This window comes from Megalops cyprinoides, chromosome 22, assembly GCF_013368585.1.
Source record: "Megalops cyprinoides isolate fMegCyp1 chromosome 22, fMegCyp1.pri, whole genome shotgun sequence".
Taxonomy (NCBI): domain Eukaryota; kingdom Metazoa; phylum Chordata; class Actinopteri; order Elopiformes; family Megalopidae; genus Megalops; species Megalops cyprinoides.
The window spans coordinates 5,946,689-5,963,546 of NC_050604.1; the positions used below are offsets into that span (position 1 = coordinate 5,946,689).

The window sequence follows — 16,858 nt, forward strand, 5'->3', positions numbered from 1 at the left end:
TCCGCTCAAAATAAGTTATTTATTACATCATTTATGACAATGGTGAATGAGCGTCGCTGTGCGCGCGATGACTTTTTCTGCACTACATAACCCGTCAACCCCATTGATATTTATTTTGCACATGCGCATATGTGGTTTCACGCTTGACCGTTTCCCTTTGGGAGGCTCACTCTGCACATGCGCATATGCAGTTCCACGCTTGGCCGTGTGACGTTGGAAAGGCTCAATCCAATCGGATTTTATGCTCCCGACAGAGGCCTCCGAATCAGATTGATATAAGATGGCGACCGCGGAACCGGTGAGTCAATCTATTCTTCCGAGACATATGGTAGATCAGACCACATAACGCCGTCATGAAATTAACTTTCACTACAGATGCTTTGTTAGACGCGTGCATGGAGCAGAAAAGTGAGTTCTGCCCGTCCTTTTGGGAAGATCGTAGCCCAGCTGCTTTTAGGAATGCTGTGTTGAACGGTGTGTGCTCCTCTCAGCCACGGCTCCAGTGCTGGGCGGTTGTAGGAGGAGACAGCAGCAACATGAGATTTGGTGACTCATAAATTGGGATCACGGTGTAGCAGGCATTACTCCCTATGAGTAGTTACGCTCAGCAAATAGCTGGAAATACTGCAGGCATCGGGGCCTCCACACCCACCATGCCCATGCCAGAGCGTCCGACGCGCTGCGCTGTCACTAAAGTGAATGCCATCGTACATGTCCGTTTATTAACAGCGGACAGCGATATGCCGTCCGACATGATAGACCACTACTTCATTTAATAGCTTGTTAGCTAACTTCTGTTACGGTTGCCGTGGGTCTTTTGCTTTTTTAATAACAGCCCAAGCTCTGTTGTTATTTGGTGAACAGACATTTGCCCCACTTTCGACGATTTTTAGCTGGTCTTCCTGTGGAAAAATAATGACGCTATCTCTGCGTTGCCGTTGGCCGTAGTATTTGCCAGCTATTCAGCGAAGTTGGGTAGCTAGAACCAACGTATTTATTTCGCTTACAACAGTTAGCAAGTTGGCTAATAACAGCTGACCATCTAACGACCCTGTTTTCTTGGTGGGTGTGAGGAAGGGGGGTCGTCATTGAGAGATTTATTCAGCGTCTTCGCAAAATTAGAACTTGTTGAATTGTCGTGGTTTCACGTAAACGTTTGCGAGTTAGCCAACTTATTGACTGAATTGCGTGATAAAAGTGCGGACTTCTGCGAGTTTTCTTTCTTATCGTGAGTAATCGGTCAGCTATTGTTTGGCGATAGCTAGTTTAAGCAACGAAGGCACATCGCGCTGTGCCAACGTGCCTGAATGATGATATTCGCCTTGGTTAAGGAATGCCCTTCGTAAAATGTTAATAATGAAATTAAGAAAAGAGTGAAAATAACGTTACTGTATTGTTGCGGGATGTGTACGTATTACAAAGCAGTGTTGGGTCAGCTTAGTCATTTCGAAAGTTACAGTTAAAGACTGAGCAGTAATCGAAGAAGTCTTGAACTATTTTAGTTTAAATGCAAATGCTATGTGGGGTTGTATATACAACAACAATACCCTAATAATTACAGTAAAATGTACTTTATACGAACAAAATATGATTAACAGGAAAAAATGCAAGCATGTGAAAGGCCTTTAATGAACAAACAATGGGAAATAACTAGTTTTATAACTATCAGTGAGAAACTACATACATTTTACTTATAATTGCACGTGTTTGCATGCATAGAATGCATTACACAATAAAAGTGCATTGCATGTTAAACTACTTTCAGACACTTGCGAAGAAGTATCTGAAAATAAGTCCCTTAAATGTAATCCAGCAACAAGTTTTCATTGTCTGAATGTTAACTGAAGATGCTGGAATTCCATATAAGCTTCTAGCATCTGTTTTAGCGCTGGGTATAAAAGGCATGGGTACAATCAATGAGCAGAATTTCATTTCAAGTCAGAGAACTGTCCTCTAGTTTCTGGGTCATTGACCTACATGATTCGGGAGATGACTGTAGTAATATTAACATGAAGATGAGCTTGCTGGTTTCTACTGCTGCATCCATGTTCAAGGCTACTGGAAAATGTGTTCCTGGAAGGAGCATACTATGGGACACGTGGTATAGAACCAGTGAGGCTCACAGCTGGACACACTTTCATTCAAGAACATCTGCCATTGTGAAAGACCATGATTTGGTGCTTTTTACAGTGAAAGATGGCTTCAGAATTGTTCAGACACACAATTATGGATCCAGTCATTTTGTCCTGAAACATGACTCACTTTTGCAAAGAGACTGGCTAGCAAGTGGGCCAGTATGTTAATGATTCACAGCCATTATGAAGATGGGTTTAGTGACCAAAACCAGTGCTATGGACTTGCAAAGTTGAAATGAAGGTCTAAATTCAACATTTGTGATTCAGAGTCAAGAAAGGTGCGCACATGTAGCAATCCTAAGAAATCTGAAGGAGCTTGAGAAATTTTGCCCAGAGGAGAGGTCTAAAAGATCCATCCTGAGAAGTTCCTGAGCCTCAGGACTACTGGAATCAGGTTCTCAGCATCATTGGAGGCAATGCAGAATGTGCAAAATACTGTCTGCAGTCTTGTGAACCTTTAACACTTCATGTTTCAAATAGATGCAGAAGCTGATACATTTTTGAGTGAAGGTAACCACCTGCATAGAGAAAAAGGCAGAGGCTAATTTTGCCTCACAGTCTGGGCTGGAACTTTAGTGGCATGTGCAAATTTAGGTTGTGATCAGCTTTGTCATTGAAAATACATTGTGTGATAATGCAGGTTTTAAGAAGGTTTTGAATCTGAGAAGTCATCATGCAGTCACTCACCTGACCCAGTGAATGGTATCTGTTGAGTTGCTGTCACTGTCAAGATGACCTGACACATTGCACAGTCAATGGTACCTGTCTTTTGCCATACCAGAAAGAATGCTGATTGGTTTTTATAATCTGATTGTTAATTTTTAACATTATTAACTGTTTCATAACTGTCCTGGGCAAAAGTAAGATTATACAGCTCCATTTATGCACACTTACACATTATCACCTTATAGATCTTATAGATTATATATAGAGTTTTCAGTAGTGTCTGGGTTTCTGTGCTTGTGAAAGCAACCTACTGGAATTTTCTTTTCCTTTTCTATTGGGGTTAGGGAAAAATTACGAGTGTAAATGGTGGCATGTTACAGTGACCACTGTGTATGAAGTATAGGTTTTTTACCCTGCCTTTACAGTGTGGAAAGCCCATGGTCCAAACAGTAAAGGAGAGAAGGAAAAAAATCTCAAAATTCACACACCAGGACAGACTAGAAATGCTGGCAATTGACAGAATTGATATTGAAGATTTAATTCTCATTTTGACCTTGATTTCGCTGTAACGAACCCTGCCTTAGTTAATCCTGATGTAAAAATGACCAAAGCCTCAAGCCATGTTTTTTGTTTGCTTTGAAAATGACCATTATCATGCACAGTACAGAATCTGGTCTGTGTGGCTTGGCTCAGGTTTTCAGGTGATCAGCTTGAGAGGCTGCCAGCTTGTGATGAGCTCACCTCCTCCCCTGCACATCCACATGGTGGGTCTGGGAACTGTTGCCATAGTGACAGGTGTTTGTCAACCAGTGATGCCAGCTGCTCAATATCAGACTTGTCAGACAGAAAGCAACAGGTCCCTCATATGAGTGAACATTACAGTTTTCCCAAGTGCCACAGGGACTTCTAATGCTGAAAAATATTAGGAGTGCAAGCATAGGTGAGGATGATGATGACAATGGAATTCATTTATGGGCTGGCAGTGTAGTATAGTGGTTAAGGAGCAGGACTTGTAACTGAAAGGTTGCGGGTTTTATTCCCCTTGGGGGTACTCTTGCTGTACCCTTGGGCAAGGTATTTATCCCACAGTTGCCTCAGTAAACATCCAGCTGTATAAATGAATAACATTGTAAAATCCTGTAATTGATGTAAATCACTCTGGATAAGAGTGTCTGCTAAATGCCAGTAATGATATGTAATTTATTTATAGCTTTCAAGGATCTTCTGTTACTTGATAATTGGCTGGGCTGGTCTGGGGTGGGGTATTTAGCCTTTACCTGGGTGATGAGCAGCACCTATTTTGCACCAGAACTCTCTCACGTGAGCTGAGGTGAAGAGGACAAGATTTATTTTTAGTTGGCGGCCAGTCGGTGATTAGATGGGTAGATCGAAAAAGCCAGGTTGAGGATTTTGCCAGGACATTATAGATACATGTATGGATACATTGGATTCTTATAATATGCCTCAAGCCATATACAAATGCTAATATTGAAACAAAGCTCCAGTTTATATAATATAGGGCTGTAACTAACAACTATTTTGATAGTTGAATAATGTATTGAATATTGAAATGAATAATCGACTATTCGGTTTATAAAATGGCTCTTATTTATCTATTGCCTAAATTTAGCTTGAGGTTGGACTAATTCAGTGAGGGCACTTGCTTGCTGGGGAGTATAAGTCTGCTTCCTTTGAAGAAAGCCATCCATAGAGATCCAACCAACCCATAACTCATTCGAATTAAGACCTGATGTCATTGTGTATTTGTGCTTTACAACATAACTGCCACAAAACAATCGGGGCAACTCCTGCTCCTTAACCACTATGCTACACTGAATGAATTTGGGGCAGGCTGTGAAATTTGGGCACAACGATAAAAAGAACGGCTCTCAAGTACGACTCTGATCCCTTCATACCAAAGAGCCGTTCAAAAGGCTCGGATGGGTTGTGAACATAACATCACTAATTTGAATGCAACCCGCATTGGGCACGCATGCATAGACTCGAGTTGTAGAAATCTTTCGCGATTTAGAAAGTATCAAATTCTCCGGTGATCTCTAAACTTGTACACTCGGCAGCAACACCATCTCCAGCCATAAATGTTGCCATGACAACAATGCAACATTTAAGCAGAGACGGGCTCTGGTTTAACATTGTAAAGTTAAGGCACATTTGGAATTTGAACAGGATAGTTGTGAATAAGAGGTTATTATTTGCTACACTGTTTGTTCAACATTGTTAATAATTTATTCTTCAGGAGAAAATGTATTTCAAAATAGAAAACGTTACAGCTCATAACGTGAAGTAACATGGCTTTTAACATTAACATTGGCTATGCTAGCTAGCTAATTAACTTAACGAGACGAGTCTTCATCATCCAGAGAGCCAACGTGCTCGACCATAACTGATGTGCTCCCATGCCAGGCAAGGTCAGGTTTGCAAATGTTGCCGTTCACAACCTTCTTGGCAGAGTTAACCCTTTCACGCGTACGGTCACACCGGTGTGATTAGCCTTTTAGCGCGTATGCTAAAACCGGTGCGATTAGAAAACTAGATTGGAAAAATTCTAGCTAATTTTAGCTTTGAGGAAACAGCGATTTAACATTTACAAATATAGCAAATGCTAACTGAAAACTATGAGAAGCTTAATAACGCTAATGAAAACATAACGTACTATGTAACACAACACGCACGCTACAAAGCATGAAAAAGTTACATGTGAAAGGGTTAAGAGTGAAATGCTGCCACACTTTTGAGATCTTTGGTCACGAAGGTGTTGCCATCTGTATTGTTCACTCTAGTAAAGCAGCGCAGCTTAGGCTACATGTCTGAGCATTCCGAGTCAGCACAAAAAACACGCGATGACATCACCAACTAATCGACAATTAAATTCGTTGGCAACTAATTTGGTCATCGATTTTAGTTGAAGACGTCAATTATTCGTTGCACCCCTAATATAATGTGAACATTGCACTGTATCACCACTAAATTAACACGCGACAGCAGTGACCGCTAGTGGTCGGACTACATTATTTAAATCATCACTGTCTTAAATACACAGTTGTGGAAGATGGGAATAATTACCCTAAGTCAGTGCGGGTAGAGAGGCAGATGGTGAGTGAATGTCTGTTAGCTGTAGAAGGTATCATTTTATATTATTGTATGAAATCATTAGGTTGAACTGTGTCATAGTGAAAACTTCTAACAAGGATCAGTGTCTCTCCCCATTGTCATATAGCCCATGTATTGATATAGACAACATATTGAATTCCCATTAACCCCAAAGGCTCCTGCTGCTAAGGAATATTCAACTAGAAAATGTGATTGAGGTGACATTTTTGTTTACTTCCTGTCACTCCAGGAAACCACTTCAAATCCTCAAAAACCAGAAGAAGAGAAAACTGAAGAAACCAGTCAAGAGATTGTCAGTCCTGAGAGCTACATTAAACATCCACTACAGAACAGGTGAGGCCTGCAGCTCTTTTTAGGGGAGAGAAATGAGGTCCTGGCAGTGATGTTTTTCACCTTGATGGGTTTTACCACTGGTGTTATACAGTAAAGGAGAAACCTACCTGTGAAAAAAGGAGTTGTACTTTGATAAATATAAACCTAGTTCAGTGTTTAACTGGTTGGACCTGGACTGGATGTACGTCGTGTATAGTACACTTGTAAGGACTCTCTGGTTCTTGTGTGCTGTGTCCAACAACCTCATTTCTGTTTTTTTTTTGCTCACACACACTGCAGTCAAATAAGATGTACTGAAATACATGAGAGTTACAATGAGGGAAAATGTTGTAAATGAAAATGGAAAATGAGGGAGCAATGCTGATTTCCCTAGGATTAAATCTTTAAACATGTATTTAACTTTCCACACAGAGCTTAAAACTCAATTTCAGCCCCTGGTTAAATCTGTGAGTTTAATGATCCCTGTAAAAGTAATGAGAACTTTCCTGGGAAAAAAAGGAATGTTTTAGCTGACCTTGTGATGAGCTGCTCTGGGCAGAATGCATCATCAGCGCTCTGTACCTTTTACTCCGTCAGCACCTGTTGTCAAGGCTACATCTTCTGTGTAAGGTGATCTCTTAAATGGGTTCATCGTCATGTCCGCTTTGTGGGAGCAGTGGAGATGTAAATGAGGGTAAAAAAAAGTTTTACGATTGATGACAAGATACCAACACTGTATGACAAAACAGAACAACAAAGTATTTTCCCAGGCTATGCCCCTACTGGCCCTACTTATACTCGGTCTGACTACCCACCTACTTGGTCAGGCTTTCTGAGCAAGTCTACTCAGCCTATTAAATAGCTGCAGCCCCTCCTCCTGGCTCAAGCATTGTACATGTAGGGTATCATATCAGTGTACTCTAAGCATGAATCAAAACACAAATGCTTTCCATATAGTTCTGTAACATTTAATTACCAGAAAGCATGTACATCATACTGAATTGATGGCCCTGTACATGTTAGAATTTGGCAAGAAATAACCAATTCAGTTCATGTATTTGTCATTCTCCCCAATGGAATACCCACAATAGTATAGGCCATTGTTTCCCAAACCTCTCCTGGAGGACCCCTTGTCCTGCATGTTTTAGATCTCTCCCTGCTCCAACACAGATGATTCAAATGATCAACTTGTTATGAACTCCTGAAGCTGCTTAATAACAAACTGATCATTTAAATCAGCTGCGTTGGAGCAGGGAGAGGTCTAAAACATGCAGGACAAGGGGTCCTCCAGGAGAGGTTTGGTAAACGCTGGTATAGGCTGTATTAGGACTGTCAGGTGTAGTTCCTTAACAGCCCCCCTGGTGGCGCTTGTGACTCCTTTCCTCGCCACACATCCATCAGACAGGTAGGCAGCAGTTTGTAGGCCTCCAAGCATTTACATTACCCTTGCAGTGATGTTTGTACAACATGGATGACATTTTAAAACTATATATATTTTAAAACTAATAACCTGTGCTGGCACCTGAATGACCCTCTCCAGTTAGGGCTGACCGATGTGCTGAGGGAAGTGAAACTAGAAAGAGGCAGAAGCAGTAGTTTCTGTTTTCTGTGGCATTTCCTCCTGTTTGCTAAAAACCGGGCACTGATCCAGTTTGACTGACCAGTCAGATACTTTGTCGCATTACATGTTTTGGCCTGCTATCGTGCTTTGCGCTCATTAGCATTTTCATTATTTAGCCTAGCCACACTGGACTGCTTTTGCCTCACTGTGTTTGTCATGATGCCATCTGGCAGTTGGGCTGCAACAATCCTACAAACAGGAACAAAGAAATCACACAAGTTGAATTCACTTTGAATAACTGACTTGTAAGAGATCATCACGACACAGACTCTTTGAAGTGCTTTTTTTGTTAGCAAAATAGGCATGCAGGGCTATTAAACATGTTTCATGTTGAAGAGATCTCTTTTCGGAACTGATAACTAGTATCGATGATTTTGATATGGTTCAGTTCCAAAGAACAACACTTTCAATGTCCTGAATACTCGGACTCATCCATTATCACATCCCTACTTCTTCCAAGTCTCTTGTGCGATTGTGCTGTTTAGCCCACATATATGTGATTTGTCGTTGCGCTGTTCTGTCTCTTCCTAGGGTTAGTCGTTAGTGAATTCTTTTTGGATATTGTTGATGACCCGGTGTCCAAACTTAGCATAGCGAAACCCTTTCATCACCGCACCATACCATCATAACAGAGCTCTTACTACCGTAATGATGTAGCATTACAGAGCTGTGTCTAGTGTCTTCTAGTGCGAAATGACTCTTCTGTTATATCTGGAATCGTGTTTCTGATCTCCATTAAAGCTCTTGTGATCCTTCTAATATGCATGGAAATGCGCAAATGTGTGTTGAAGATCAGCTAGCGATCAGCTGTGCTGGAAAGGCCCAGGGATGTGCTGGCAGATTCCTTATAGCATAAATTCAGAATGGGCCGCAGAGTTTGCTTCTCGGGCACTGTTTACCGTGATTAACATATAAATAGACAAGCCTTACAGTGTAATGTGCGTTTTGTCTCCCCACAGATGGTCGCTTTGGTTCTTTAAAAATGACAAAAGCAAAACTTGGCAAGCAAACCTGCGTCTCATCTCCAAATTTGACACAGTGGAAGATTTCTGGGCGTAAGTACCGCATTGGACTGGTAGAGTGTGAAGGCAGAGTGTGATTAAATGCAAGTTGTTTCCTTTGTTGGAATGGAAAAATGAAATTTAAAAAGAAGGGCGATGATTAATACACTCTAGCATTTTATTTATTAGTCTCTCATCCAGTGTGACGTGCATAGCTCACATCTCATGAATAATCAGCTTTTATACAGGTAGATATTTAGTGAAGCAAGGCAGGCTGGGAGCCCTTGCTCAAGGGTACATCAGCAGTAATTCAGACCTGGTGTTAGAAACTGCGACCTTCACAGGTTTTCATTTATGTGTAGCTATGCCACCACCCTGACTCCAGTCCTGAAATCAGGCTGCTCTGAGCTATCAGCACTGAATAAGATGTAATGATGTTATGTTTTTTGGAAGGATTCTGTGTTTCAGTTTTCCCTGTTGTTCAGGTCAGTCACAACAGAGGACAGGGTCTAAGAGAGATCATTTTGACCTACTTTTTCAGTGCATAAAATGAAGATGAAATGGTCACCTATGCATTACTTCAGATCTGTGATCACATGGAGGGAAATTCACAAATTTCTACAGCCTGACAGATGTATTTTTGGGCCTAATAATGTTAAGACCCAGTCAACTGATAGGATAGCCAGTATGCTCAGTGTTTTTTTTTTTTTTTTTTGGAAAAAAAAGTGCTGATATGAAACATTAGGAATGTTGTTTAATCAGGACAATTTCTGAATAGTAGATGGGCATAATCAGGAATAAATACAAAAATTAATCAACTGTTTTGATCAGTTTTGATAAGTTTTACACACCAAACTCATCTGTATCTGTAAAATATTTAAATATTTATTCAGTATTTGTTACAAATTGTGCACAATACAGACAACAGCCCAATCGGCAAGAAAGGCAAAGCAGCAGTCATTGGACATTTGTGGACCTGTGAAGACTGAATCCATTTACTCTTAGAAAGCAATGCATTGTGGGATTTTTATGACTGAAATAGCAGTGATCTAACAGTATTGCACATGCCTTCCATACGTTTGGGTTGCAGTGTTACCTAAACTGAATGTCTGTGGAAGAAGCTGCTGTTTGCTGTAGGAAGGGGAGATAAGCAGCATACAGTCATTATTTTGATAGTAGGCTTGTTCCTTAGACTCATGCTATTTTAGTACAGGAATGATGAAGCTAAATTTGAAATCCGATTGCACTTGAAACAGTTTAAGCTGGGTGATGGGTAGGAGCATATCAGGTCACATTGTGTATGTATGTATGTATGTTAACCTTGTCTTACGAAGTGTACTGATCATTTGTGATATTTTCAGCATACTACATCAGTTACTGTACATTAATGCTAAACTGTTTGAAATGTGACTTTACAGTGTCCTGTAATATTAATGCATTTTTCTCTTTCTAGTCTTTACAATCACATTCAGCTGTCCAGCAACTTAATGTCAGGTTGTGACTACTCACTTTTCAAGGTAGGAACATTTTTCTTAAGTATCTCTAAATGTAGATGGCCTTGTGCAAGAGGTGATTTTTAGCAATGCTCAACTACATTAAAAGTTGCAGTCTGACTCACAATGTCCTCATACATTCCCATACATTCAGAAGTTAGAGGCATATTTAGTTCGCCAAGTTCACCACCTTATCCTTGTATTACTGAGGGTAACCGGCTGTAATCCTCAAAGACATCGCATGTCTCTGGAGGATCCAGTCTGCTTTGCAGATGGTCATTTGCATCTCAGACTTGTTTAGAACTGAACTGACGGGAGCAGAACATGCAGCCCGGCTCTGAGGTCACTTCCCTGCGGGTCACCTTTCAGAGCATTGCTGTGACCTCTGAAGAGGTCAGACTGCTCCAAAATATAGGAGCCACTTCTTTTAGGAACCATAAAATATTTCTGCTGGACAGAAGATGGAGCAAATTTTCAAACTTAATTTACTGAGGTTGGAGGTAATTCCACCATGTCTCTCCTAGATGACAATTTAAAATAGGGACTGAAGAAAGAATTGGCGTTGTCTTCTCAGTGCTGCCACCTGCTGGGTGGCCAGTGACGCTAGCTTCTTGCAGTTAGTGGGGAAATTGCCCAGGACTGAAATTGAAGGATGCCTACTTCCTGCATGACATGTTCAACTATCATTTATATTTGGATTGGACTGCTGGACAGAAAGTAGAGCAGATATTGCCAAAGTCCCTTTGCAGTTTTCTAATATGTACACATGATGTTATAATGCATACATTTAGGAAGAAATGGAAACCAAAAATACAGTTAAGCAAAAGAAATGATCTCAGGATAATATTAGCTATTTTGCTGAAAGGGCTACAACAGCCTCTTAATTAGTTGAGTCCATTGAGTAAAGATTCCCCTGTTAACCGTATCCTGCATCAGGTGCTGTCCTAGTGCTGTGTTGGTGAAATGTGAAGTGCTGTAGAATGTAATCCCTCTCTTCAGTTTAATTGTGTGCTCCAGTCTAAGGCCTGTTTGAATTCATCTTTTTGGCAGGACTGCAGTTAGGGGTGTAACGAAATATATAAATGATATATCGCAATCCAAATACGTGAAGATATGTGTCACGGAGCTGAAAAATGGATTGTGAACTGTGAGCTGATTGTATCTTTACACGCCTAACTGCAGTGTATATTTGTTTCTGGCGTAATTTTTCCACATGTCACAGTACCGTCTTAGTTTAAAACAAGATTAGAGAGCACATTCATCTTAAGATATTTTAAAGAACCTGTTGACCTGTGAGTGGGAATGATATGGAGTCAGAATTTGGACTGATGTAGTTGAAAGGGACACCAGGTCATCATGTGGCCCTGCAGGTAGCGGAACCCCTCTAACTTCCTGTTGTGTGGCAGGACGGTATTGAACCCATGTGGGAGGACGAGAGGAACAAACGAGGAGGGCGATGGCTGATCACTCTGAACAAGCAGCAGCGCCGGGCCGACCTGGACCGCTTCTGGCTGGAGACCGTGAGTGCCACCAACCCCTCTTAGCTCCAGAGCTCACCCACCTCGCCCCGCCCCCCACTCATCTCAGCTCCACCCCAGCCATCTCAGCTCCACCCTCCGTCTCCAAAAGAAAAAACAACAGCCCCTCTATGTAGGGTAGAGCATACCCCGTACGCTGTGGAAAATGTATGTGGCCGTTCACAGGATTTTTGTGTTGTTTCAGCTGCTGTGCCTGATCGGCGAGGCCTTCGACGACTACAGTGACGAGGTGTGCGGTGCAGTTGTCAACATCCGAACAAAAGGAGACAAAATAGCAGTGTGGACGACCGACTATGAAAACAAGGAAGCCGTAACGCATATAGGGTGAGTTGCCTTCAGTCTTTTCATTTATCATCACTAAAGGGCGGGATCTGTTTCCCCACTCCATGTCTGTCAGAATTCAAAAAGTTGTTGTCAAGGAAAAACAAATGAGCCTTCTGCAGGAGTGTCGGGCCAGTTAATAACACAAGTAGAAGACGCGACACTGTCCACACACTGCAAAAGAGAAATACTCGGAGGTCTATAAAAATAAACAATGGACTTGTGTGGGAAAAGTACAGAGCTGTTAAGGTGAAAGGTGTGGTGGCATGTACTTCAGCTGGTCGCTGCCTCACAAGCTTCAAAACGGGTTAGAAGTCTCTGTGGGCTGTCTCCTCTCTTCAGGGAGTCCGACAGCCTCAGGAATCCCCTATCGTCTTTGTGTCAGCTCGATCCCGCGGCTGATTCCTTTCGCCGCCCTCTCGGTGAAGTGGCAGGGCGGAAACGACATCCGTCCCGACGCTTTCAATAAACCTGCCATGAACCCGTTATCAGGGGCGTCCGCTCGTCGGAAATGGCACGGTCCTATAGACTCACTTGCAGTGAGAAACAGGAAATTTAATTCGCCCTCAAGGCAATTGTATTTATTGACAGTTAGAATAAGGTAATTGAGTGAAGGAACAGCTATTGAGTGAGTTAGCACACAGCTGAAGCTGGCTCCGACTCCAGGCAGTATTTCAGGGTCTCTCAGCCCAGTTTCTCTTCAATAGCATGAGCAGGCAGTTACTGCCAGTGCTCTCGTCCTCTTCTCTGTCCAGTTTTCTCCCGGCAGGGTCTGGCAGAGCAGAAACTGCATTCCAGGACAGGATGTAATTAGGGTTCCCACAGCCATTGAAAATCCTTGAAAATACCCTGGTGGAAACATCGGTCCCACCAGCCTTGAAAAATTGAAATTGACCAAATCTAAAACCAACCCCCCCCCCCCCCCCCCCCCCACCTTACCAGTGTTTGAATTGTGGCCATCCTTCTTAACACTCTTCATGTAACTCACTGTAAAGGCTAGCAGCGTTAGCGTAGTTGTATTAGTAACAAAAGTGGTGAAGCCCTCTACTAACGAGTGTTGCCCACCGCTAGGACACACACTTGGGGATGCAGCTGGAACTAAAGCGCACGCCCCACAACATCTTTAAAGTAATTTTAAGTAATGTGCCTGTGTTCGAGTTTCATGGCAGTTTGATTACTGCAGCATTAAAAATGATTCTCGTCGTTGAAAACCCATGAAAATTTTATGTTTGGTTTGAGCAGGATGTGCAGCACTGATGAATTAAGCCTGCCAGTTTGGTGCTGTGTCATTAAATCCACTTTTTTTTCCCCCCCCTCTTCACCACAGGAGGGTGTACAAGGAGCGGTTAGGAGTGCCACCGAAGGTGCCCATCGGGTACCAGTCCCACGCAGACACCGCCACCAAGAGCGGGTCCACCACCAAGAACAAGTTTGTCGTTTGAGAAGCCCCTCAGGGGGAAGCGCCGTGTCCTTTTCCGGTTTCGTTCAGCTTCAGTTCGTTTTGGTTCTTTTTTTTGGTTTGTTTTTTTTTTATTTTTAGTCCTTTCCTGAGAGAAGACTGCGTCCAGCAATCCGCACCCAGGCTAAACCAAAGCTCCGTCAAAGCAGAGTGGACTGCATTCGATCAAATCATCAGAAAAATCGGGGGCCGGCGTGGCCGCTTGCCGGGTCCTTCCATTGGCAGGCGCTCATCCTTTCACCACTGCATTACATACAGACAAAACAAACGAAACTTCTCAAAAGATTTAAGAACTTGAATTTCATGCCTGCACCAGGAAACTTGTGCATTAACCGCAAACGGGGAGGGAAAATGAAAAAAAAAAAAAAATTGTTGCTCTAACAATATGTTGAATACGAGAACCATGTTTGTCTTTTAAAAATGTCCGTCGGTAAATTAAATGGCGGATGACAGGAAATTAATTTTTTGACGCTTTTCCAATTGCTTTCTGTTTTGTTTTTTCTCTGTACAGCGGTGCTTTTGCTGTAATCCTTCATAATATTAAGCATTTTAATTTATTTTATATTAATTCGCCAGAAGAGTTATAGCCTCCATCATTTTGGTAGTTTTCAAAGCTTTGTTTTTTTTTTTTTTTTTTTTAGTTTTGTTTTAGAGGGGTTTGGACTTTACAGTGAGTGTAATCAAGCTAATGTCATTATTTGCTGTAGCTTTATTTTTCCTTGAGTATTAACATAATTAAAATTGGTTTTGCAATTCAATATAGTGTTTTTTTTCTTAATGATATTGTGGATTTTTATGTAACTTGTAATTTTTACATTCCTTGCTATTAATGGTAAGATATGGAAAAAAGCCTTTGTCTTATGTTTGGCTGTATTTTCAGACATGTATTCATTTGAATATAATTTGCTTTAATTGAATGCCTCAATTGGAAGCCCCCCCCCTTGTATAAAAGACAAAAAGAAAAAAACATCTGTAAATAAATGTGTACAGTGAATTGTCTTTACTGAAGGAGCCAAACTTATTTCACTAAAATCAAAAGAAAAACTGCTTTGGGCCTCTTTGCAGTACAGCAACTGTACCCTTTGTCCTTAACTTTGAATAAAAAAATGTTTTAAATGAACATTACATTTTTTTTTTTTAATCTTCTTGGTTCCCAAAATTGACACTATTAACAGTGACATCCAAAGTCATGTTCAGCTTGTTATAAAAAAATGTTCAAAGTTAAGGCCAAGGTGCATTGGAGCTTGATTGAACAGAGGACTTGATTAAAATTGCATTGTAATTTAAGTACTTTGAGAGAAGATGCAAATTAGTGAGTGCATGGTAACACAGCGGAGAACTTCTGAACCGCGTTGTAGTGCTGTGGAGAGGTACTGAACTACACCTTGGCACGATGAAGAGTTACTGAACTCTCCTGCATTTCAGTCTCTGCCACTCTGGTTCGTATCCTCTGTTCCTTGTCTAATTAATAGCTCTGGTTTGTTAAATCATGATTAATGGAGAAATACTGCCTGGGGAACTGCAGTTCTGCTCTGTCAGCTCGTTACTGTGGCAGTTTGCAATTCGGGAAGCCAAGATTTGTTTTCCCTGTTTGGAGAACAAACCAACTCCATTTCCTGTGTCGGCCATTTTTCTCTCTCTCGTTGTCTTTTTGGTAGGTAGATAAACAGACAGCTGTAACTTATGAACAAGACCATTTCCAGCAAGGGAACTGAAATAATAGAGGCGGTAGCAGAACAAATTACATTAATATCATTTACACATAGAGCTTCGAGTCAGAGGTGTGCACTATTGAGTGGTTTTTTAAGACCATCACTGTTTTTTGGGAATGGAAATGACTGAAATTTTCATTCTCCATTGCAGTGTTTGTTGTTTATTGAAACTTAAGTACGGATATGGCAGTGCCGTTTTTCAGGAGTAAAAAAACGCTCCTTGTGTGGGTGAGACAGACAGCGACAGCGAATCACGTGGAAGCGGCCGCTAATGGTGCTCCGAGGGGCGACGGCGGCGGCATTCGTCAGCCGTTCATCGGCCCCCACCTGATTAAAAAGCAACTTGTATGCATGTAATTACTTTGCAAGTAATAAGTGGGAGCAAAGTGCATTAGGCGTTGCTGGTAATCAGCAATGGAAATATCATTAGAGGCGGAATCCGTGTCCTGATGAAGCGGATATTAACAGCGCGCTCGGAATGGCGTTGGGGATGTTTATTAAACGCGGGGCTAGACGCGAGTTCCACCTGCAGCAGCGCGCAGCCTCCATCGCATACTTTCACAGAGAGGAATTCATTTAATCTATAAAGCAAATTGAGATGTGCAGAGCCCCAATTAGAAATGTCACCGGTGACAAATGTCCTCGACAGAGCAGAGCTGTCTGTATGAAGCAGCTGGTTTGGAAGTGTTTAAATGTTTCCGGACGCCCCGGGCAATTATCAGCTTCCTGCTTTAAAACGGAGACTGCGAGGAGGTGGCGCACCCTGCTTAACGGTTAACGGGTGGTTTGCGGCTGTCAGAGGAGTACTGTTGGGTCTGTGACATCTGAATCTCCGTAGTCCTGGGGGAATATATTTTTTTGGAAAAGGAATGGAGTGACAAATTATTCCCCCTTCATGGAGTTACAAGGACACCCCAGGTCTCTTTTATGCGGTGCCATTAGTGGAGGGACCGCAGAGGGGCATTATGGGTAGGGAACGGGAACCTTCACAAGCTGGTTGTGATGTTTAAATCCACGGTGTGAATTGCTGCATCTGAGATTAGGGTGCGGGTTCAATTTTTTTCTTGTATTTGTCACCATTTTCACCCAACCTGCACAGGGGGCTACCATGATTTTCCACACAAGTCCCACAGTGCACCAGGAGGCCACTGACCATCCTTCCCCTGCTGAGTAACTCATTAGGCAACCAAAAGAATTGCACGGTACCTATCCATTGTCGGTGGATGACACAGTCAGATTCAAACCTGGGTTATAGGGCACAACCTGAGCTTGGTGTCCTATATGCACCTGTACAGTCATATTTAAGAAAAAAGTTAGCCATTATAGAAAGGTACATTCTCTGAGGCGAATGGAAAAGAAGACTATGGGCCGAAACATCACATAAGCACGGTTTCCACAGTTTCAACCCATATTTAAGAAACATCAGTCCATTCAGCTGTACTGTCCTTTATGCTTTAAGACTTGACTG

At 41.9% G+C, this 16,858-nt stretch overlaps 1 protein-coding gene across 1 annotated transcript; it reads left to right on the forward strand.

Moving 5' to 3' along the window:
- The first annotated feature begins 221 nt into the window (after positions 1-221).
- Positions 222-14,211, forward strand: eif4eb (eukaryotic translation initiation factor 4eb). Its single transcript, XM_036516773.1, has 7 exons — positions 222-298; positions 6,163-6,266; positions 8,826-8,921; positions 10,321-10,384; positions 11,767-11,880; positions 12,083-12,222; positions 13,547-14,211. Exons 1-7 carry the CDS (start codon positions 281-283, stop codon positions 13,659-13,661), a joined length of 651 nt encoding a protein of 216 aa, XP_036372666.1. The 5' UTR covers positions 222-280; the 3' UTR covers positions 13,662-14,211.
- Positions 14,212-16,858: the final 2,647 nt, after the last annotated feature.